Consider the following 24,202-nt stretch of genomic DNA (forward strand, 5'->3'; position numbering starts at 1 on the left):
CCCGGTGAGGCCCTCCCTGCCCCCGACTCCAGGTGGCAACACCCCCAGTCAACAGCAGGGGGCGACCTCCCCACTGAGACAGCAGTGTCCGGGCTGACCCGGTAACAGCCACCAAACCCATCTGAGTCCAGGCTTCACCCTCCAGGCCTGCTCCTAGGAGGTCCTAGGGTCCCAGAGTCCCTGCCTGGAAATCAGAGGCGGGGGTGGTACAAGCCCAGCCACAGCCCAGCGCAGCCCAGCGGTGCAGGCCCCGCCCCTGCCTTCCAGAGGCAGGGGAACGGGGTGGGGCGGGGCTCCAGCTGCCCCGGGAAGACAGGAGGCTGGCGGGCACGACGGCCAAGGGGACTGGGGACGTCCCAGGCCTGCAGAGACAGCGGGTTGGCTCGGGGGTGGGGAAGGGCTCCAGGGAACTGATCTCAGTCACCTTGGGGAGCGAGTTCCCGAAGGCAGCTGCACCCCAGCCTGGCCGAGGGGCGTGGCGGGATGTGGCCATCCAGCCCATGGGCACAGGCAGCCCTTAGCGCCAGCCACTCCCCAGTCCTTGGGAGAGAGGGCGGACCTCCAGGCACCAGAGGAACGAGGAGGGGTCCGGAGGGCCAGGGAGGCTGGCCTCAAACGTGACCCAGAAAGATCTGACCCTTCCCTCTGTCTGCTAAAAGGGCTCCAGGGGTGCCATCTGCCCCTCCTCTGTATGCCCATCACTCCAGGTGTCTGGGCTGGCAAAGTGGAAGGGCTGCCAGGAGCACGTGGCAGATTCCTGGCCCAGGGAAGGCAAACAGCCCAGGAGCCAAAGTCTGGGCAGGCAGAATTTGGGGTGGTCAAACTTGCCCGGCCCGCAGCAGCCGGGGCAAATTGTGGGTGGGGACAGTGCGAAGGTGATGTGTGGCCTCACTTGTTCAGGGGGTGCTTAGTGTCGGGGTTGACCTGGCCCACTCCATCGCGAGAGCGGGTCAGTCATGTGCGGGCAGGCGGGCGGGCGGGCGTCTGAGCAGGAGCGGAGTTCGGGGTGGGCGTGGGGATGGCGAGGGGACGGGCGGGGGCGGAGACGGGCGGTGGGCGGGGACGGACAGCGCGCCCGTCTAGCGGTCCTCACGGACCGGCCGGATCTTCATCTCGGAGAACTTGAGTGAGTACTGCCAGCCGGTCCAGGAGGACCACTCGACGCCGTCGGCGTAGGAGGCGTGCGCGCCGCGCAGGTACTGCCCGTTAAGGTTGGATGTGTGGCAGTTGCGGTACCACCAGGCGCCGCGGTAGAAGGCCGCGCAGTTGTTCTCCGAGTGGTCACTGTCTCGGTCCTTGGTGGTGAACCTCATGCCGCTGTGCTTCAGGAGGGAGTCCCCTGCGCAGGTGCACACACAGGTGTGTACTCACGGGGGCACAGGGGCGTGCATGCATCACAGCTTCCCGTACACAATGCAGTCCCCTGGACGTGCGTCCAGGATGTGCGCGTGCACACGTGCAGACATGCGCGCCCCCCCATAGGCACACTGGTGCACACACGTACGTGCACACCTGCCCCGCCGCCACGCTCGCTGTCCACGCAGCTCACAGGCACACACGGTGCCGCCTTGGTGGTCCCTAAGGCTGTCCCTGCGTCTAGGCAGCCTCTCCCTCCTCCTAGCTTTGTCACACACTCCCTTTCCTTGCTTTCTTGCCTTGCTGAGAGGAGAGACACAGCCCAGAGGGGGTCTAGAGACTCAGCAGAGCCCAGACTCCAGCTGTCCTGATTCCTGGCTCTGGGCTCACTTTGTTCATCTGCAAAATGGGTGATTTTGCAGGTGAGGCCCTGCAAGCTTCATGTGGCTGGTGTGAGGACCAGTGGGGACTGGGAGGTGGCAGTGAGAAGCCTTGATCCTGGCCGGGAAAGACTGCCTTTGTCCTCCCAGCTGGGGAGACTGCTAGGCTACCCTTGCCCTTCCCCATCCCCGCTGTAGCCTGGAGCCCCACCTGCAGTGCCCGAGTAGCCGGCCACAGTGAGCGGGTACCCATCTTCCTCGGGGTCCACGGAGAGCAAGCCCACGCCAAAGCTCCCATAGTGGGCGTAGGCTGTGCCATTGTCAAAGTCCTCCAGGTCCACGTGTAACTCGTAGGCTGCCTGTGTGGTCAGGGCGTGGATCCTCTTGAGCCCTGGAACGGGGGAGAGAACGGTGGGAGAAGTTGGGGGGGCCTAGGAAGTGACCTCCCCAGAGAGAACCAAGGAGAGACAAGAGTTAAGCTCACGTGGCTGCTGAGAGAAAGAGACAACCACCGCCAAGTGTATGCTGTCAGTCCTGGGCTACTTGCTTCTTCCTGCAGGCCTGTGTTTGGCAGGAAACAGGACTGACAGTTTTTCATGTTTCATGTTCTCTGTGCTCGCTTTAAGTCAGGCTGTGCTTTCCAAATGTTTTAAGCTGAAGGCTGGTAGAAAGACTGCAGGAATCAGGAAGAGTCTGGAAACTTCTGGGTTGGGGGTGATGGCACCTTTATCTTCTCTGACACTCTGGGCTCCAGCCAGACGGGATCTGGTACTCACATGCACTTCCCTGGCCTCTGAGCCTTTGCACATGCTGTTCCCTCTGCCTGGGACACTTGGCCCTACTCCTCACCTGGCTACCTTCTGTTCATTTTCAGGTCTCACTTCCTCAGGAAGGCTGCCTGACCTCCTGTGGAGGTTAAGGACCTCTGCCAATACAGGTGCCCCCATCGGTGTTTATCATTCTGGTCCTGGCCGCCTGTCTCCTTGTCGGGCCTCCCCCCCACCCCGTGTGGAAGCTCCATGAGAGAGCAACACAACTGTCCCGCTCACTGTAGAACCCTAGCATCTGAGGGTGGGTCCAGCGCACAATAGGTGCTCAATAAATGCTGGCTTCGTGGATGAGAGGCAGAAGACCGTGCCCTCTGCCGTCTCTGGGGCCTGGCTCTGGATGGCCCCTCACCACCCCTGTCCCCCTTCCTCCCCCACCCCGTCCCTCCCCTCCTCAGTTCTCCTGCGCCCTCCTTGGGGGTCTCACACCAGGCCCTCCCCCTCCCCCTCCGCACACTCACTCACACTCAAGGTGCTTCCCTGCCGGTTTGATTACCTCTTGATTAAGAGGGCATTTAATTAAATGCCTTACAAGTTATCAGCATTGAGTGACATTTCATCAGCCACTCCCCCCCCCCCGCCACCCCGCTTTCCTTTCCTGCACGGGTCAGCGTGTGCACGCCCCTAGGGTGTGAGGGCTGTGCGGCACCCCCCTCCCCACCCAGCCCAGAGGAAAGCCTCTGGTCCAGGGTCCAGGTCCAGGGCGAAGGAGAAGGAGCCATGAAAAGAGCAACAGCCGTACAGACAGCAGACCCGCCAGAACCTCAGAGCAGCCAGCCGCGTTCCTCACCGAGGACCCAGCCTCGGGAGCATAAGGGCCTCGTCTCCCTGCCTCTCTCGCTCCTCCCTGGGCGGGAGGCTCACAGCCAGCTGCTGTCCCTCTCTGGGCCCCAGGCTGCACACCCGTGGAGGGAGGGCCAGAGGGCTTTCCAAGCTGTCAAGGGCAGACCACAGGCAACACTGACAGCAGCTACCTCCCCACCGGGACGGCAAAGTGCAGGCACTGCCCTGAGCGCTGCACGTGCATTCATGAAGCCAGCGGGGTGACAACGAGTCCAGTGTCATCAAAGCGTCCCTGTACAGCTCTTAGAACAGCGCCTGGCCCATTGCACACGTTATCCAGGCGTTTGCTGCTTCTGTCAGGATCCAATGAGGCAGGTGCTATTACATTTTTTTATTTTTTTTTTTTGCGGTACGCGGGCCTCTCACTGTTGTGGCCTCTCCCGTTGCGGAGCACAGGCTCCGGACGCGCAGGCTCAGCGGCCATGGCTCACGGGCCCAGCCGCTCCGCGGCACGTGGGATCTTCCCGGACCGGGGCACGAACCCGCGTCCCCTGCATCGGCAGGCGGACTCTCAACCACTGCGCCACCAGGGAAGCCCCGGCAGGTGCTCTTATTTTCCCTGTTTTAGAGGTGAGGAAAATGAGGCACCAAGAGGTTAAGGAACTGGCCCAGGTCACACAGCTGGTAAGTGGCAGATCTGGGACCTGAACCCAGGCAGACTTGCCCAGACGCTGTGCTCTCATTCAGTACTTTTGTTTTTAAGGTATTTTTCCCCCGATTTTGGAACTCTATTTATTTATGTTTTCAAAATGGACACTGCTTTACATCATCATCATGAAAATAACGCATGGTCTTTAAACAAAGGAACAAAATCCAGCAGTACCTGAAAAATGAAGTGAAAATGTATCTTCCCAACTCATCATCTTTTGTAAACAATTATTTAGAATTAACTACTGTTAACAAGTTGATTGACGTACTCCAAGACTTTAAAAATATGTCATTCAGTTCTTGCCCAGGACAAATAATCTGATCCAGCAATAGGGCAAGAGGGAGAGCAGCCCAGTGGGGATGCTGGAAGATTCCTTTCCCCACCACTGAGTGGTCGCTGGTGCCCATCATTAGCACCCCACTCCTCCGGGCGAATCAGGGCTCCATGCGCAGCCCCAGTGCCCATGAGGGTGCCCTGAGGGAGGGCCGGGTTCCTCTGGGATTTGGTCCCCCTTGCCTCTACCCTTCTTCCCCTGAAGGCCACCTCCCTCCCTGCCTCTACCTCCCCCTCAGTCTTTACTCTCTGGGTTTCTCCAGCCCTTGTTGATCTGCCAGGCTGCTCACAACCCTGGGGGTGAGCCAAGATCCAACCCCATCATCTATCAGAGTTCAGATCACAGACAGTGGGGAGGAAGACCCTGGTGGAAGAATACTGAGATGCCTATCATCGCCCCAATGAGCTCCCAGATGGATTAAAGACCCGAACCTACCACCTAACACTGAAAAAGCACTTTAAAAATACTGCTATTTAAAAAATTTTTATTGATATAAAACTAGGAGGGGAAAGCAGGGCCTAAAACTCAGAAGATAGGAAGGAAACGACTAGCAGAATTGACTACATAAAAATTGAAAACTTCTAGGAAATAAGCAATAATGTTACCAAAAAAAAAAAAAAAGCTGAAAGACAAATGACCAGGAGTAACTATGTATCATGTGTATCTGACAAAGAATCAATAACCTTAATATATAAAGAGCTCCCATAACTCAATAGGAGAAGACAAAACACACGATGAGAAGGTGACAGGAGAGTGTGGAAAAGCAGAGGCTGGGAAGAGCGCAGGGCAGTCGAGGGCTGGGCTCAAGTTGACATTCTCGTCAGGGCTCCCTGTCTGTCAGGAGCTAATCAGGGCCCCGCTTAAATGCTTCTCCCACACCCGGTGGCTGCCGACAGATTTCAATTAAGATGCCGGGAGTGGCAGAGGCACTAGTGCTGCTCCAAGTGGGTGGGTGGTGCTGCAGGAACAGGGTCCCCACCTGACCAACTTCTCCCTATCTTTATACATCCACCTGGGTGTAGGGGATGGGGAAGGGACTCGCCACCTGGAATCTTCTCTCCCCTGACCCCTATCCTGCCCTGCTTTCATTCACTCAGTTCAGGGTATGGTTCAGAGCTTGGATGGACTCCAGCATGTGAATCCGGCTCAGGCTTCCCCGACTCGTGCGCGTGCGCGCCCACACACACACACACACACACACACACACACACCAGCCTATGACTTGGGTTACTTGCCACCTCTCTGGGCCTCAGTATCTTCATCCCTAAAAGGAGAGGACACAGCAGTTCCATCCCCCCTGTGTGGGCATGCGGTGTCAGGGCTGATGTATATAAAATGGGCTGAGCACACAGCAGGAGTGTGGTACGTAGGGGCTGAGGTCACGAGGTCCATCTTGGGGTGTCTGGCCTTTCCTGTGGCTGGTGCTCGCCTGGGCACTGGGGACACAGTGGAGGTCAGGGCAGAGAGGGTCCTGACCCTCTCATGGACTCCAGGTGGGAGGGAGATAGACATTAAGCAAATGACAGTGCAAAGCAGGTGCCTCTGTGCACAGGAGAGTAGGCACGCATCTGCATCCCGCCCCTGGGACCCACCTTCTCCTGGGTTACCTGGGACCCTCCTGACCCCCACCTGGAGCCCAGACCTTGGCACCCAGCGCCCCCTGGTTAGTGCTCCCGGCCAGCCACATGCCTCCACCTTGCTCTCCCGTCCTGCCTGGCTGGGGAAGATTCCCAAAATCCGTGCCCAAGAAAGCTGAAGGGGGACAGGTATGCCGTGAGGTGTTCAAGGTCATTCAAACGATGCTCGGGGGTGGGGCGGGGGGCGGGGTGGGTACGTGGCTCCAATGACATATGTTTATTTTATGTTAAAAATATAAATGGGAGATGACTGCTAAAGGGGCACAGGGTTTCTTTTGGGGGTGGAGAAAATGTTCTGGAATTAGATCGTGGTGACGGTTGTACAATTCTGTGAATATACTAAAAACCAGAGGGACTTCTCTGGCCGCCCAGTGGTTAAGACTCCGCGCTTCCCACGCAGGGGGCACTCCTGGCTGCGGAACTAAGATCCCCCGCGCAGCGCGGCCAAAGGAGAAAAGAAATACTGATAATGAAAACCACTGAATTGTGCCCTTTAAAATAGTGAATGATATTTCAAACAAACCAAAAAAGCCCCAAACCTGATCTCAGGCCACAGCTTCCTGCCAAATATATACATGACCTCCGACCTGCGATGTTGACAGATGTCATTCTTTAGAATGAAATTATGTGAGATATTTACATTTTAAAATACTGAGTGAATTTCAAGATAAATAGTAAGTAAATAATAGTGATAATAATAATATTAACATAAGCTCATTGAGCCCTTTCTTTGTGCCAGGCAAGGAATACGTGCCGGCCCCGGGACCGTGGGAGCTGTGACCAGGAGCGCCGACCGGCCGCTCTTTGGGGAGATGCGCCCGCGGTGTCCAGAGCACAGCATCGGGCAGTGCTGACCCCCAAGCGCAGGGCAGCACTGGGGTCGTCCTGGTCCTCCAGCACCTGGAACAGTGCCCTTGCACTGGCCACAGCTGCCTGATCCAGGACAGCGACCAAGTCCCAGGGCGTCCCCGGCAGGAAAAGCACACATCTCTGCGGGACGTGCCCCGCCCCGCGAGCGCACCGCCTTTGGTTTCATGCTCGTGGAGCTCCTTCACACTGGACACGGCACCCATGTGAGGACGGGGCTCGGACGTGACAGGGCGTGGCACACAGGGAGAGGGCAGGCCACCCCGCGGGCCGGGCATCAGGAGGCTCACCTAGCCAGTGCTCGCCCGTGAGCTTGCCGAAGCCATCCCGGTACGCCTCCCAGCCTCTGAAGAAGTTCACGGAGCCGTCCTCCCGGCGCTGAAACACCTGTGAAGCAAGGAGGAGGATGGAGAGCTAGCTCCAGCTTTCCCAGGACCCCACGTGCGTCCCCCTGCTCCACACTCTCCCTTCACCTGCCTGCTTGGGGACAGCAGGGGCTGGGCCTCCATTTCCCTCAACAGCTCCCACCGGGCCCCAGAGCAGAGCAGGGACTCGGGAGTCTCGCGGTGGCCCGAGGGGGGACGGACCGAATGCCCCCAGGCCCTGAAACGTCCCCTCAAGAAGGAACCGGGGTGGACTGGGGTGCAGTGGAGGAAGCCTGGCTTCCAGGCCCACCTCTGCCGCCCCACTGTGGGACCCTGGACGGGTCCCATCCCTGCTGGGGCTTCAGTTTCCTCACTGGTCAAATAAGGGGGTGAGCAAGGGTCCCTATATCTTTTCCCAGGTCAAAACAAAACTGAACAAAACCCCATTCTCAAGTTTTTAAAACCCGATAACACACACACACACACACACACACACACACACACACACACACACAGGCCTGGCCACCAGAGCTCTGTCTCTCCATACGCCCCTGCTGCAGTCACGCACTGCACATCCCCCCTTATAAAGAGCCTGGGCAGGGGATGAATGGGGGCTTGGGAAAGCAGAGCCCCGGCCACCTCTCAGGGGAGGACCAGGGGTCCACAGCCAGCGGGGGTGTGACTCGGGTACTGACAAGCAGCCCGGCTGCCTCTGTTCTTCATTTTAATAACATTCTTGGTTTGGGAGTCGGGAATCCCATCGGTTAAATTGCTTTGAAATAAGTACCACGCTAGTCCAGGCCAGAGCTGCCTTGAGTCTGTACAAGATCCACTGACAATCCTGTTCCCAGCTCGCCCCCCGCCCCGCCCCCAAACTCTTTCTAACAAGCCTTTCTCTTGCTCATTAGCAGAGGGAGGTAGCATCCGCCCCCAGCACCCCCATCCACGCCTACACCGGACGTGTTAGAGATCTGGCCACAGCACCAGCGAGCCACCCGTTTCATCCCTAAGCAGCCTGATTTCAGCCGCCCGGAGCTGCGTCTGCCCGCAGCTCCGCATCTGTCCGTGGGGACCCATCCGTCACAGCGCTTGGGCAGCTCTGACCTCAGGTGGCAGGAGGGAGGTGACACCTTTTTTTCTTGTTCGCTACCTGCAACCTGGCCCAGCCCTGACACGTGAAAGCCCTCAGAAGGGACGGGCGCGGAAGGAAATTTGATCAGGCTCGGAGATCTGAGAGCCAGCGGAGAGAGGTATTGATGGCTGCAGATCGGGACCCTGAGCACGCGCCCCTTGAAAGGCCTGATCCTGGCAGAAGCTCAGATGGTCCCCCGAGAAGGCATCGGACAGCGGAGCCTGTTTCTGCAGGAGGAGGCGGGGGAGAGGAGGGCTGGAGGGGCCGGGGAGGGGGCATGGGGGGGCAGTGGTTACAAACCTGGGCTCTAGAGCTCGGGCTCTGCCCCTTACAGCACCAGCCAGTTGCCCCACCTCTCTGAGCCTCAGTCTCCACCTCTGTAAAATGGGGACCCCGGCAGCACCTCCCCCATCGGTGACCCACCGAGAGTAAGCTCAGGGGCCCGGCACACCGTAGATGCTCAATCCACACCAGCCAAGGAGACCCACATCCTCGGGATGCAGGCCGGCCAGGGCCACCCCTCCTCCCCCTCCCTGGCCCCTGCCCCAGGCCACACCCAGCCCCTCCTTCCTGACTTGGGCCCTTCTCCTCCTGAGCCTCCTGTCCCAGGGCACGTCCCCAAGCCTCGTTCATTCGCTCAAACGTTCCACTGAGAATCTCCATGTCAGGAGCAGGGTGGGGAGACTGAGTCAGGGCCCTCGGGGCAGAGGAGCATGGGGAGAGGCCTGGCTCAGGGGACCCCCATCCAGGCGGGAAGTAGGACTGGTCTGACGAGTGGCGTGTGGCCAGCGGGGCCGGCATCTGGGAAGGAATCCAGGGTGGCCCTGAGGAAGGGCCGGGTCCTGGGCCCTGCATTTCCCAAGGTGTGGTCTGGGAAAATCATTCCTCCTCCCGCCGCCCCGCGCCCCAGGCCACGCTCTCATCAGCCCACCTCCCTGGACCTCAGCGAGGAATAAATTACCGAGTGGCTGGTAGTAGTATTGCCATCGGTATTGTTCCTGTTCCCGCTATTATGAAGTAGAAGTGGGGTTACCACGCTTCCAGGCACGGGCAGGACCCGAACCCCAGAAATGGGGACGGACGGGCAGAGTGGCCAAGACCGGCTGGGGTTGAGAGCTGACCACAACATATGCTCTGCGTAAGTCTTCCCTGCCCGGCAACACGCACGTCCTTACCCCAACCCTGGGAGGCTGGTTCTGTGTCCCCTGGGCCCCCTCCTCGTTACAGGAGACAGAAACTGGCCAGAAGTTAGGTGGCCGTGAGTGGGCAGTCTGAGCCACACCTCACCCCTCAGCCTGAGGCCAGGCTGGACACCCGGAGGCCGATGTCCTACCCCCCACGTCCACACTCTCATTTGTCACTGGCCAGGGCTTCCCAAGCCTGCCCCCTTGCCTCCTTGCCAGGCCTCTCAAGGCAAGAGCTGACCTCTAAGCCACCGTCCTCGGCCCCTCTTTCCCTCTGCCCTGCGGGGCTGGGCGCCAGTAACAGGCAGGGCCCCTGCTGGGGCTCGGTCTGGGTGTATGATCAGAGGGGATGAGCGCACATTCAAGGCCACCTGGGCCTCCCTGCCTTTCTCCTCCACCTGGGAAGGTATCTGCAGTCAGCTGTGAGTGGCAGGCATTCCGCCGAGACGGCTCGAGTCCGCAGCAGCTCAGAGGCCACAGCATCGTTTGCTAACACGGGCGCTTTACCCTGAGTGGTAACGAAGCATGAACCACCCCTTGAAGACACATCCACGCCGCGTGGCTTTTAGACTTTTGGACCGTGGTCCAGGGAAATGCAGCTCACATCATGACACATACACTCACAGCTGTTTGTATCTGAAGCCAAAGCTTCCCAAAGGATACGTGCCTTTAAGATGAATAGGCGCTAATATTCTCTATCCTGTTCTACTCTATTCCGCTCTATTTGATTAAAAAAATAATGTTGATCACAACCCATTAAATTGATTTCTCCACCTGCCCACGGAGTACAACCCGCAGTTTGATGTTGCCGGCCTTTGCCATGGGCTGCCCTGATTCCTTGGTTCAAACGCTGAGTGACTGAGCATGCTGGGCACTGGCTGGGATCTCAGACTCGAAACCCTGGCCTTGCCCTCGAGCCGATCGCAGTGCATCGTGGTCAGCAGAAGCGTGTTCCAAGTGAGCACAGGGCACAGGTCATCCACGGGTCCTGCAAGGCTCCCAGGAGCATGTTTCCTCTGATTCAGAGGCTCAGGCTGAACTGCAGCTGTGGCTTCAGATTTCTGGAAACCAGCTGGACTTCAGGGGACGCCAGATGGCAGGATGTCACCAACGAGAAGGCCTTCAGTCACAGAGCAAGGATCAGCCAGATAAGAAGAGGGAAGCGAGTAAAGGATTGATCCCCCTCCTCCACGCTGCCCACAGAACAGGGGTCCCCACTTAGGCAAAAAGTGGGGGAAAGGTAGGGAAACTAATTGTTAATTTTAGGGCTAAAACATTCATCAGTCTGGCTCCTGGGGCCTTCTCCCTAGGGTTCCGGCTGCAAAGTGATTGATGTAGAAACGCTTCCGCGGCCTCTTGGGCAGGTGCCACGAGTGGGAAGACAGACGGGGTGCGTTTTCTTGGTGCGGATTCTCAGAAGCCAGCAGCCTGCTGCCCGGCGTCTTCCAAGTGCCGCTTCGTGAGGCTCTGCCAGGGGCGCGCTGGGCCCACACGGTCCTGCAGATGGTGCTGGGCGGTTTCAAAGGAAGGAGCGGCTGCACTGGGGCGGCAGGAGACAGGGGTGCAGCAGAGCGGCTGACTCTCCCGTGTGTGTCAGACGGGCTCCCGGGGCCTGTCTCGTGCTCTGCAGGTCTGGTCTCTGCCGGGGGCCCCTTCCTCAGACGGGCCCTGTCCGACCTGCTTCTTGTTTGCCACGCGGCCCAGAGTGTGGAGTCTTCCCGAGTGTCGGGGCCCGGCTGTGTGGTCACCCCAGTGCCTTCAAGGACAGTCACAGCCCTCCCCGCCACAGCCCGGGAGGGAGCGGTTTGTGCCCTCATTTGGCAGATGAGAAGAGTAAGGTTTGGAGAGGTGGGGTGACCTCTGCAGAATGGGGGTGCCTCAAGGTGGGGGCCCACTGAGACCAGAAGAGGAGAGACTGACGGTACACAAAGACTGAGGGCAGCCGAGGGGTACCCCACGGCTGAGCGGGTGGACATTGCTCCCCTACACCCATGATCCCCCGTGGCCCTTATCATAGCTGAGCCAGATCTGCTCCAAAAAATGCCCTGGGCTGGCACTCAGGAGACTCAAGTTCTAGCCAGACTCCAGCCAACAGGCAGTGTGAGCATCTAAGTCTTGGCTTCTCTCTTCTGCAAAATGACAGGTTTGCTGCTCCAGACCCCGTATGGTGTGCCTGGACTCATGCGGGACTCTGGCCCTCAGAAAGTTCACAGCCCCAGGAGAGATGGATGGATGCACAAGCCAGCAGTCTCAGGGCAGAGCAGCTCCCAACCTGGCCTGTCCTTTTGATCCTTGTGCTCCCGTTTCCTCATCTGTAAAACGGGAATTATAGCAGCTCCAACCCACAAGGATAAATGTGCTGGTTGATACGGGGCACCCCATAAGGGTAACAATTGTTACATTTGTTGGGAGCTCAGAGGAGGATGAGCTGCCTGCTGGGGTGGTGGGAGGGTGTTCCTAGAGGGCCTCCTGGAGGAGGAGATGCTCAGCCGAACTGCAGATCGAGCAGGGTCTTGGTAGGTGGTCAGAGGAGCTGAGGCGCAAGAGAGAGAGGCGGGGTGGGTCCAAACGCTCCGAGACGGGGAGGGTGTGTCTCTACCGCCTGAGAAGCGAGCCCACGAAGCAGCATCTGAGATTTTCCCTCACCTCTGATGAAGCTGCTACAGAAACCAGTCACAGGCAGAATCGTGTCGGCTGCGCAGCTGCGGCGTCCCGAGCAGGCGACCCGTGAGGAGGGGTGGCGGGGCTGTGGCGGAGGCGGGTTCTTGTCTCTAAAGCGTAGAGAACTTGGACAGGCGAGCACACGCAGCCCTTCAAAGGCGGCCCCTGGGGAGACTCTGCCCGCTCTCCCGGGAGACAGTCACCCCTCAAATCCTTTCTGGACACCTCTGGATAGCACGCCCACCCCAGCCCCGCTGCCTGGGCTTGCGGCAAGAGCACACTTTCTGGACGGAGGCCGAGCTGAGTTCAAATCCCGGCTCTGCCTCTCCTGGGCTGTGTGACCTCGCACAAGTCACGGACCTTTCTGAGCCTTAGTTTCCCGCTCTGTAAAAAGGCCCCACCAGCAACGCCTTGGTGACCCCTGCAGGATCACGGCAAAGACGCAATGAAGAAAAAGGTGTACGCTCGGTGCGGGTGGGGGGGACGGAGCACAGTAGGTCTAACTTCCCTCCCCTTCAGAACCAGCTGCCAAGCCCAGAAGGAAGTGGGCCCACTCCTTATTTCTGACTGCAAATGGTACCCCTGGGCCTGGCTCCCTGCCACGTTTCCCAGGCTTGGCAGTCGGTGCCTGCCGGCTCCTGGCAAACACCGCTCAGAGCTGCCATTTATCAGATGCTGAGGCACCGGGCCGAGCTCCACGTGCATCACCCTGTCTACGTTCAAAGTTTGAGAAATCCAAATTGCTCTGGACAGAGGCAGATTTCTCTGACCTAATGGGTCAAGGACCAGAGGGGTGCTGTCACCAGTCGCCGTGGTCATTGTTAGCGTGTGCAGGCCTCCGAGGACTCCCCAGAGCAGTTCGGAGCCCGACAACAGCCTGGGGCACTGATGTCACGGCAGGTCCTCCTGCCACCACAGCCTGTGGGACACAGGGAGGAGACAGCACCCCTGGTGGACTCCCAAGTCCTGCTACCCGGCACCCCCAGCGCATCCCGAGGCATGCTGGCTGGGGCTGGGGAGCTTTTCATCTGTCCAGAGCCTGATCCCCCTGCTGGGCTGGGCTCTGCTCAGGTGGCGGCTTCTTTGATGAGAGAAGGATTTTCCTCCCACCTGGGGAGCTCAGGTAGGGCAGGAATGGGCATGGTGGGAGGGGAGGGTTTCTCTCGCAGTGGAGCCAATTAGAGGCCTATCTGAGCCGGCCGACCCCGCAAGGCAGTAAATTGCCTGGTAGAGGACGCAGGTTCGGGCCACTCAGCTCATGGCGCTGGGGGAAGCTGGCTTTGCTGTGGATCCGCACGGGGGCGCAGAGCAGAATCAATCCTATCACAGGTCCCCACTGTAGGAGACGCTGAACTGGACCCGATTTCTCTGGCCCCGGCTGGTGATTATGCAAAGATGAGGGCTTGGCAATCAGGCCCAGTTTGCCGCACAGCGGAGGCGGATCTTGGTGGGGACAAGGCTGTGCCTCGGGGCAGGACAGCAGGGGACCCAGTCTGCTGATGCCGGGCTGGACCCTCCTTCCAACCATAAAACACACATGGGGTCCTGGGCATGGTCACCCTGTTCCCTAGGCCCTGAAAGGTGGCCACGTGACATACGAGGGCCACCCCACTGGCTGGACGAGGAAGGGGATGCCCCAAGAGGGAATGTGATCTTCCCAGTCTCGCAGGGCCGGGGAGATGAACTGGAAATGGCTGCTTCGTCCCATGCATCACCTTCCAAATGAGGAAATTTGGCCTCTGATTTTACGAATCTTCTTCCCCTTTAAAAACACTGCTTGAGGGCTTCCCTGGTGGCGCAGTGGTTGAGAGTCCACCTGCCGATGCAGGGGACGCGGGTTCGTGCCCCGGTCCGGGAGGATCCCACGTGCCGCGGAGCGGCTGGGCTCGTGAGCCACGGCCGCTGAGCGTCCGTGTCCGGAGCCTGTGCTCCGCAACGGGAGAGGCCACAACAGTGAGAGGCCCACGTACCGCAAAAAAACAAAACAAAACACTGCTTGACTGTAAGATCCTGCAGGGTGGAGCCAGATTCCTCTGTTGGCAGGGAATCCCCAAGGCTCCCGTGGACCCCTGCTGTCCCTTCCCCCTTCCCCTGCTCCTTCCCTACCGGTGAGCACCCTGTGGAGGATTCTGACTGTTCCCACCATGAATGAAGAGCACTACATTAACCCATTTAACAGATGAGAAAAGTGAGGATCCGAAAGGTGAAGTTACACTGCCAGAAGACGCCAACAGTCACCTGTCCGGCAAGTATTTAGGCAGCACAGATGGTGTGCAAGAACCACACGGACCCCTGAGCTGCAGTGGCCACCAGATGACAAGTCGCTGCCCCGCGGAGCGCAAGCCTGGCTGGGACATAGACGGGTAGCACCTGGGCAGTGATTGCTTAGCCGCACCTGTGACAGGTACAAAAAGGGAGCATGAGGGGTAGACCCGGGAGGCCTTGTACCAAAGGACCTGGCGACCCTTGCCCAGGGTCACAGGTCAGCAGGGGCCGGCCTTTCCTTCCTGCCTTCCCCCTTCTTTTCTGGGGCAGGGGTGGGGTTGGGTGTATGTCTTAGGTTCAGGAGTGGCCTTGCTGACCAGCGTGACCCTCTGTGGCCTGGGTCACTGGGGTCGTTGGTGAGTGTAGAGCAGGGCTGGGGCTCAGCCAGGGCCAGTGGCCACATCAGCGGAAAGGCCACCTTGAGGCGTGTGTCCATCTGTCCCCGACCTCATTCCCAGGTGGCGACTCCCACGCCCTCAGCAAGGGTTCAGGGCCCGAGGAACTCACGCGCCCCCTCCACCCCTCAGCCCCACATTTCTGGGTCACTCCCTCCGTGGGGAAATTCTGAGGGCAGCAGGAGCCCACTCTGCCCCCCAGGTAAAAGCCCGATTCCTATTGCACCTGCAGAAGCCACTCGACCCAGGCCCTGCCTGCCTCTCCACCTGGCCCTGGCCCCGCGGGTGCCATACCAGCAGAACGGAGCCACCGCGGTCCCAGAACAAGCCCTGCCGCCTCCCTGCTGACCCCGCACGTTTTCCCTTTGCCTGGAACACTGTCCTTGCCTCACCTCCCAGAGCTGCAAACTCCCAGTGCAGAAGCCTCTCTGGTAACCCCAGGTGGCGTGAGGGGCTCCACAGCCCTCACACAAGTCAGCTGAGTCACCCAGCTCCCCGCCCGGCCGGCAGCTTGCTGCGGAATCTTCTGGCCTGTGGTTGGCGCCCTGTGGTTGAGTCCATGAATTGACAAGTGACACCGTGTGACAGTCAGTTCCACGGACTTGCGTGGGCTGCCCGGCTGGCCTCCAGGAGTTGGAGGAGGGCTGGCACAGTGCCAGGCAGGGCCACGGTATATAAACTGTAAAGTGTCCCTAAGGGGGCAGGGATGCCGAGCCACATCCTCGCCCAGGCCCGGCCGGCTCTCTGGGAAGCAGGCTCCAGTTGACATGTGCGGCCCCAGGCGTCCTGCCCACCGGTGTTGGCACTTGAGGCCCGGCAGCTTGGACACGGAGCCTAATGAGGGTGGATGGTGTCGGGGTCCAGCAAGGCGGCGGCCAGCTCCCTCCCAAGCAATTGGGTTTCCGAGCGATTCCATGTGGCAGGGAGGTAAGCCTGACAGACGCCCAGAGGTATCTGGGACGAGATTGCTTTTGACGGAATCCCAAATGGATATTAATGTCTATCGGCCTCGCAAGCACTTCTCAGCTGAGAATGGACCTTTCTTCCAGGCCAGCTGATCCAGATGTCCTAGAGGGAGGGCTGAGCAGGCCGGCGCACCTCATCAACTCCCCTCTAATCGGCCCCGAAGCCCGGGCCCGAGGAATTACCCGCCTCCCAGCCCCAATCCTGACTGACTTCCCAGGAGACTGGCTTCAAGTCCACTGGAGTGGAAGATGCATGGCCCAGGCCGGCGTCTTGGTGCTTCATTTAGCCTGTCCTAACCCTTAACTCTGATTTCTGGGCTCTGACTGGTGCATTGGAGCTGTTCTGCCTGCCAAGGGGTTCCCAGACACAAAGGCCGTAACTCAGATGTTCCGAGTTAGGAAAACAAAAGCGCTTTTAGGCCCAGAATGTGAATCCAGTACACTTAAACTCTCCTCTGGAGCTCGAAGAGAGGTTTAGAGGTGTGTCTGTCTCGGGGTCCTCGGGGGATTCTCAGCGGCTCTCCCACCAGCTCCTAACAGCAGGCTCCGCCCCCCAAGAGCCTCTGCTTGCCCCTGCCCACCCACCTCGCTCAGGCCTCCCCGTCTCGCCTCCTGCTTGGATGGTTAACAATGTCGCCCTCACCCTTGCATGCCACCATGCAGCCCCCAGGCATTTTTGCTTTGTGGCTACGTTCCCCGCCCCCGTGAAGGCAGAGTTGAGCAATTGCGACAGAGACCGTGGGAGACCAGTGGGCCGACCCTGCTCTAGAAGGGGCTTCCCAGCTGGCAGATCTGGAGACCCCTAGGTCTTCAAGCCAGGGCCTCTGCCCCACCACCTCCACCCCTTTCTCCTGGCACAGGGGAGGTCTCAGGGCCACCTACGGCTGTCTCACCCCTGCCTTTCCATTGCTCCCACTTCCCTCCCAGGCAGGAACCAAAAGGTGCAAAGAAATCACGACGGCTCCTTGCCAGGAGACCACCAGGGTCTCTGCTCAGGCCAAGGGTGGAAGGCTGGGTGAGAAGCCCCTCAGAGCACCCCAGGTTCATGTGCACAGCCTCCTGGGTCACCCCAGGGTTTGCCCTGACCATCTGCAGGGCCCAAAGGAAGCGGGGCCTGGCCGAGCTGGCCACACAGCCCCGGAGACTCACCGTCCAGCCACCACCGTCAGTGCGCATGTCACAGTAGACCTGGAAGCCAGCGGGGTCGTGTGTGGGGAAGACAGAGTAAACACCGTCCTCCTGCTGTCCACTCAGGAGGACGTCCAGACAGTCGCGTGGCCGAGAGCCTGAGACAGGGAAGGCCGTCAGGGCACTGGGCCTGGCACCCGTGTCTCCTCGCCACGGCCCCCCACGCCGTCCCCGGGTCTCTCTGACTTGTCTGTCCATCCAGCAATGTCAAGTGGGCTCTAGAGCACTGGGCTTGGGGTCAGACCGTGGTCCTGCCTCTCCCTGGGTGAATCTGGTGAGTGAGCACCCTCTCTGAGCCTCACTTTCCTCATCTGGAAAATGGGTACAATGAGCTCCGCCTCATCAGGCTGGGAGAGGGGTCAACAGGAGGGTGTAGGTAGGGCGCTCAGTGCTGCCCAGCAGCAGGAAGTCCTCAGCAAACAGCAGCAGTGTTTCCTTGTTAGTGGGGCAGGTGGGGACGAACCTGGGTACCCAGGTCACCCAAGGAAGGCAGCCCCACCCCACTCACCGTTGGCGCAGCCCCGGGGTCGCGATCCCCTGGCAGGCGCCCTCTGAAGGTCAGCCTTGACGTGGGGCCGGCCCAGCCCTCGGTCCCTCTGCAAGGCGTCCAGGACGTCACTGACGGAGTTCACTAGGTGAGCCATGTGGCCTTGGCTCTCGGAGAGAAGCTGCGGAGCACAGGGGTGGGTGGAGCTCCGGGGTGGGTGGAGCTCCGGGTGGGTGGGGCTCTGGGAGGGTGGAGCACCGGGGTGGGCGGAGTGCCAGGGTGGCAGGGGCTCTGGTGGGCACACAGCCGTCCCAAAGGTGGAGGTGGGCTCCTGGTGGGATGGCAGCCCCCGCCCTACTCTGGCCCCCATCCGAGGCTGTCTCAGCCCCACTGCCCAGAGGGCAGGGGCTCGGGTGGGAGGAGACAGAGTGGCTTCAGCAGACACCTGTGCCCCCGCTGCCCCCAGGCCCTGTGATTCATCCAGTTCAGTGCATTCAGCCCAAGTGAGCTGACTAAAGGGGGCCCTGCTGCTCAAAACGCCAACTCGCCCACTGGCCAGTTACACAGCTGCGGGTGAGTGATTAACCAAGCCTCAAAACGGGGCTAACCTGGCCTCCCTGACCCTAGTGCTATGGGGACCGGTGACAACGTGGGGAGTACCTAGCACAGCGTGGGGCCCACAGCAGGCACTCAGTACTCAGTACCTGGGTGCCCACCTCACTGCAAGGCACCTTCCAGGTTACAAAACACCTTCACCCAACGTCTCTTCTGACCCCCCAGCGAGGCTGTGAAGGCAGGGGCGATGGGTCTGCACTGGACAGGTGGGGCCCTGGGGACTGCACTCCCACCCATGCCCCATGGCTCTGACTTTCCAGGGCCCTCTGGTGTCCACCCCTTCACCTGCCCCCCACAGTGTTGCCAGGAGGGAGGGCTTGAGGCATCATACGCTTGTTACAAATGGGGAAACTGAGGCCCAGAAGGAGCGGTCCTCCGGGCTGCCTGGCGGGAAAGGAGAGCTATGGGACCCGGAAGAGGGGAGACAGGGTCACGGGCAGGCTGCAGCCAGCGAGCGTGGAAGCATGCTGGGTTTTACACACTGAATCCGTCACTTGTCAGATAATAATAGCTCGTTGGAAGAAGGAAAGCAGGAATTTACAGCGCTGGCAGTTTACAAAATACGATTCTCGGCTCGTCTGGAAGCAGAGACCCTGCAAAGCTTTTAGTTGCCCTGTCAGCTTCTCCTCGACTGAGCTGATGGTTCAGTGGGGCTGAGGCCTTGGGGAGAGGCTCTGAGAGGGACGGTGGGAGCATCGGGGCAGGGTGGTGGGCTTCTCCCTGGACTCCATTGCAGGGTCCAGTAGACAGGCCCTGTTGGGGGAGCCCCGAAGAGGGATGCAGGCCGCCCCAGGGAGCAGGGGGCAGGGGGCTGCCCTGCAGGGTGTGGGCAGCAAAGATCACCGGGCGCATTGGTTAAGTCGAATCAGTACTGCCCATCCTTCTGTGACAATGCAGACATGCTCGAGAAACTCAGGCACGGCTGGCTCTTGCTAACGGGCAAGGAAGCCCTCAGTTTAAACCAGCAAATGATTAAAGCTGAAAATGTACATATAAACATGCCCGGAATTAATGGGGAAAGTCAGTCCCTGCTCGCTGAGCCGCACAGATGCATTAAGAGGAATTGGCAGCTTTTAGAGGCAGTGAAATCGGAGTTGCTGCTTCCAGCACTTCTCAGTTGTTTGAGTTTAAACAAAGCACTTTGCCACGCCGAGCCTCAGTCTGTCACTCCGTAGAATGGGGTAATGATCCCCACCTCCTAGGGCTATTGTGCTGTACAGCGCTTATTAACACCCAGTGTGGACCCAAAAAAAGATTTTCAGTGGCGGTCCCCCATGGGCTGAAACTTCAGTTTACAAACAATTTCCACCATCATAATAAAAGAGCTGCTGATATGCAAACAGCCCCTCTCACGTGCCATACGCCAGCCGAGCCCTGTACAGCCACGAGCTCCCGCATCCTATCAGGTATGGACTGTGCTATCCCTGTGTTACAGGTGAGGAGGCCCAGCCCAGGGAGGGCACCTGACGTGCCCAAGGTCCCACAGCTGGTGCTTGGTGGAGGCTTCACTGTGCTGACTCCAATCGTGACAACAGAACTTCTCAGCTCTTCCGCTCCCGGGCCAGCGGGCCTCCGACATCCGTGCACATGTGTCACCCGGGTGGGTGCTTGTTGAACTGTTGGGACCCTGGCGGGGTTTGGGGGTGAGGTCTAGGGACATATCTTTTAACAAGCAGCTCTGGAGACTCCAGGCATTGCTTTGAAAAACCTGGGTCTGGGCTGATCAGCTAAGGGTCTGGGCAGCTTGTAGAAGGGGAACTAGGAGCTATGGTGACCTAACTGTGCAAGACACATGGTCTCTGAAATCACCCGGAGTCTGTGGGAAATGAGTCAAATTAAACATTCTTGTGAGAAGTGAATATATCAGGTAAGCCAAGGCACTGCTGGGTCCCAGAACTGTTAGTCTCACAGGAACAGCTCTAGGCCTCCGCATGGGTGGGCGGGTGGGAGACCCCGGGCCCCTCCCCCCAATCCTCCACCCCTGCCCTAAGGGTGAGCGTTTGCGGGCGGGTCTGGCTGACCAGGGGCTGAGCCATGTGGAGAGTGGGGTGGGGCACCCAGAGCCCCCCAAACGTCTGGAGGTCTCCCCGAGCCCTGCTGATGTGAGGGCGAGGGTGTTGCAGATGGAGGGGGGGTGGGCAGCAGGAGGGCAGCTGAATACCCCACCCAAGGATGGGGAAGCCGCCTTCCCATCAGTCACCCAGACAGGATGAGGAAGACTGTAATTTCTCCAGCTGCAGCCTTCAGAGGGAGGGAAAAGGCCCACTGCTCTTGAGCTGTTGGGTGACCGAATGCCTGGTCACCTCGGGTGTCTGGAAGGGGCTGGGACCAATGGCAGTGGTGGGGCTCGCCTCCCAGTCCCGAAGGACCTAAGTCACGGGGGGCATGGGGTACAGGGCTGGAGGCTGGGCGGCGCTCCAGAGGCCAGATGCCAGGGCTGACTCTGGACAAATCACTGCCCCACTCTGGGCCTCAGTTTTCTCTTCTGGAAAATGGCAGAGGGCCAATGAGATGATCCTGAATCTCCGATCCTATGAAGGGGGAAGTTCTTGCTGGTGCACAAGGCGTGGTCAGTGCTGGAAACCCTTCACCCAGATCTACCTGGTGCTTGCTGGGACCTGGCTAGGCTCTGGGAGGGGGCGGGCGTGGGGGTGGGGTGGAGGGGGCGGGCACAGGGGTGGGGTGGAGGTGGTGAGGACAGTCTGCGGGTCTGGTTGAGCTCCTCAACTGGTCCCTCCTTCCCTGGAAAGCTGTGGGCATCAAATGGCAGCGAACGGGGGGATCTGGGGAGGGGGTGCAGCTCTCTCTGGCCACGTGGCACAACTGGGGCGAGGGCTTGCCACTGACGAGCCACATGACCTTGAACCTCCATTAGCCTGACGGAGGCCACGTCCTGCCTTGCCGGTGTCTCACCTGCTCTGGAGCGCCTGGGAAGCCCCTCCAGCCCTGGATTTGACTCGACTGTTGGACGCCATGGATGCTACACAAATACCCAGGTCACCAGGAAGGCGTTCAGGTAAAGGTTTGAATCCTGGCTGCACCAGCTGTGTGGCCTTGGATGACCCTCTCACCTGCCTGAGCCTCATTTGCTAGTCCGTGGACGGGAATGGCCACAGCCCCTGGCCCGGGGGCACTTGGGGACTGAGTGATGCCGCGGGCCTCAGGCACCCAGCCGGGCCGGCGTGCCCCTGACTCCCGCCACCCCTGCCCAGAGCCCGAGGCGCAGAGCCCACCCTTACCTGGATGAAGCGGCCCTGCTCGCTCTGCAGGGCGCTGAGCCCCTGGCCCAGTGTGCTGTGCCCCTTCCGCAGCCCCATGCACTCCGCCTGCAGCTCCGAGGCCCGGGCCAGCAGCCGGGGGAGCTGGTCAGCCAAGGTGTCCAGCAGTTCCCGCTCCTGTTGCCCCGCCAGCCACGGCTCAGGCTGGCGCTGGCTCAGTGCCTGCAGCACAGAGGCCTGGGCGCCCTCCAGGCGGGCAAAGCCGTCGGCGAGGTCAGGGCAGCGCGGGTCGATGAGGATGTTGAGGCGCGAGGCGTCGGCCCTGTCCACGGTGACCAGGGCGCTGTTGGCACTGCCTGGCCCGGTGCTGACGAGGGGCGGGGGCGCCGTGCCCGGCGCATGGGCGTGGTTCAGGAAGAGCACGGCGCCGGTGATGGCCACGGCCAGCAGCACGGCCAGGGATAGCAGCACGGTGCACAGCGCGTACGTGCAGCTCGGCCGCTGTGGGCCAGCCCGAGGCACATGGACACAGAGACAGAGGAACAGACGGGAGAGAGAGGGGGCAGCATCAGGGGCAGACCGGGGCCTCCAGCTCTGCCCGGTGAGGAGGGCCCAGGCAGCCCTAGGATGGGGCCTCTGGCCTTTGTGAGGCCTGGATGAGGCTCAGAGGGTCCCCTTCTTGGGGACGGGGGAAGGGAGTCACACAGAGATGAGAAACAGAGTCCCCGAGGGGAGACAGAGACAGGAACACACCAAAGATAGCAAGATGGAGACAGCGAAAGTTTGTAGGGAGACAAAGATGGAGAGGATGACAAGAGAAACAGAGGCAGAGCCGGGGAGAGCAATGGAGAGAGAGGCACCCTTCCCTCGCTGCCCCTGTCCTGGCCCACGTGGCCTGCCTGGGGTAGGCACATCTCCCCACGTGGAGCCCTCCTGGGTCTGGTAAGGGCGGGAGGTGGAGACTCCCACTCTGCAGCCAGACGGGCTGGACTCAGGTCCCCAAGCTGTCATTTCCTGCGGGGTGACCTTGGGTGAGGGACTTCACCCCCCTGAGCCTTGTTGTCCTCATCTGTAAAATGGGGGCAATAATGACATGCCCACCCCATATGCAGGTACCCGCTGTGCAGACTCAGGAAGAGAGCTGTAACAGTGACAGCAGCGATGCTACAAATCACTGCGCTGTCTCAGCGGAATGAGTGCCTTGGGGTCACGGGCGCCTGTCACTGAAGGTCCCTTTCAACCCAGAGCACCCACATCCCGAGTCCTGAGACCGTTGCAGGCGCACAAGGCTGCCACGAGTCCCCAGGCAGAGGGTGGCCACCTGAGCATCTCCCCTCCCCCTTTCCTCTCCTTCCTCCTCCTCCCCCCACCTCTTCACAAAGCACCCCCTCCACCCCCCAGACCCAGTAGGGACTAAGTACAAAGGAAGCTGGAACCCAGTGCAGCTTGTAATTAAAGGAGGCACCATGATGTATAGCAAATCCAGACTCGCTGGACCGAATCACGCATGGCCCAAAAGGAGCTTGCAAAGCAATCACTGAGCATTGGACACATGGGGAGACTGAGGCCCAGAGAGGGCCAGGGGCTTGCCCACAGTCACACAGCAGATTAGAAGCAGAGCTCAGACTTGACCCTCAGCCTCCTGCCTCCTCCCCAGGGCCAGGCATCTCCTACCACTGAATTTCCCCCACATTTTCAACTTTCTGAATCCAAGACACATCTTTAAACGGGTTAGTATATTAAAGCACTTGGAGCCGTGCCTGTCATGCTGTGTTTATGCAATAAATATTAGCGGCTTTTATTATCTCATGATCAATGTGCACAGAGCATCTGGAGGTGTTGGGTTTTTTATTTTCCACCCAAAGTGCTATTTCTGTGTCACCGATGCTAGGATGTACCTTCCCTGTTTTATTTTTTTTCCCTTCGCATTTTAACATCTCCGACGTTTGCGGGGAATCTTACCATTGTAATTGACAACTTTCCTTTCTTTCTTGGTGATATATAAAATAGCCTCTTACATCCCGCGTTTTACTATGAGAAAATATGGTAGAGCAAACAGCTTCTTTTCCATAAATTCAAATTCTACAAGTAACTCCTGAATCTCCTACTTGGCACCAGAGGAGGATGAAGGAGGGGGTCTGTGTTGCTGGCAACATGAGGGAGAGGATTCCTTAGCCTGTCGCTGCAGTGATGGGGTTCAACGCTCCACGCTTCCCCTCTCCATCCCTGCCCAGGCCCGGGGGGCACATCCATCCTGGGCTCCCCACACCTACGCGATTTACTCCAGCCAGACCCTAAGGTGTCGTCAGCTCTGCACAGGCTGCTCCCCCAGCCCGAGACCTCTGCTTCTCTTCCACCGGCCTAAACTTGATCTCTTCCTTCAGGGCTCAGCTGGATGTCACCTCTTCCAGGACTGTTTCCTCAGCCCTTCTCCCGGTATGGGTGGGGCCCTCCCTCGGTGTTCCCACAGCCCTCCCTCCCCCCACGGTGGCATTTACCAATACAGTCATCACCTTTGACTTCATTCATTCACTCAAACACCCGTTCAATATTCCTCGGGGTCCCCATGAGCCAGGCTCCAAGCCAGTCCCTGACTGGGGGACAATGAGGGAAAATCACCCCAGCCCTGCCCTGAGGGAACGCATGTCCCGTAGACTATGATTCTTACCCTCTTTGGGGGCACGGATTCCCTTGGGGACTTGGGGATTTGATGAAAGCTGTGGATACAAGGAAATCTGGGACTTGGGGACCCGCAATGCCCAGGTCCAGGAAACCTGCCCTAGACCATGAGCCCCTCCACCCCACAAAAGGCACAGAGCGGCTGGTTGTTGGAC

The 24,202-nt window shown here is 59.5% G+C and overlaps 1 protein-coding gene across 1 annotated transcript in view; it reads right to left on the reverse strand.

The window, feature by feature from the left end:
• Window positions 1-1,079: 1,079 nt before the first annotated feature.
• Window positions 1,080-24,202, reverse strand: part of FIBCD1 (fibrinogen C domain containing 1) — a 30,648-nt gene continuing 7,525 nt past the window's right edge. The window contains exons 2-7 of the mRNA XM_029203435.1: window positions 21,390-21,869; window positions 17,557-17,716; window positions 17,010-17,146; window positions 7,184-7,280; window positions 1,948-2,127; window positions 1,080-1,339 (exon numbers count right to left, since the gene is read on the reverse strand). Of these exons, the coding sequence (XP_029059268.1) occupies window positions 1,080-1,339; window positions 1,948-2,127; window positions 7,184-7,280; window positions 17,010-17,146; window positions 17,557-17,716; window positions 21,390-21,869 (1,314 nt within the window). The remainder of the gene's footprint in view (window positions 1,340-1,947; window positions 2,128-7,183; window positions 7,281-17,009; window positions 17,147-17,556; window positions 17,717-21,389; window positions 21,870-24,202) is intronic.

Source organism: Monodon monoceros, unplaced genomic scaffold (assembly GCF_005190385.1).
Source record: "Monodon monoceros isolate NGI ecotype Baffin Bay Population unplaced genomic scaffold, NGI_Narwhal_1 Super_Scaffold_5, whole genome shotgun sequence".
NCBI classification, from domain to species: Eukaryota; Metazoa; Chordata; class Mammalia; order Artiodactyla; family Monodontidae; genus Monodon; species Monodon monoceros.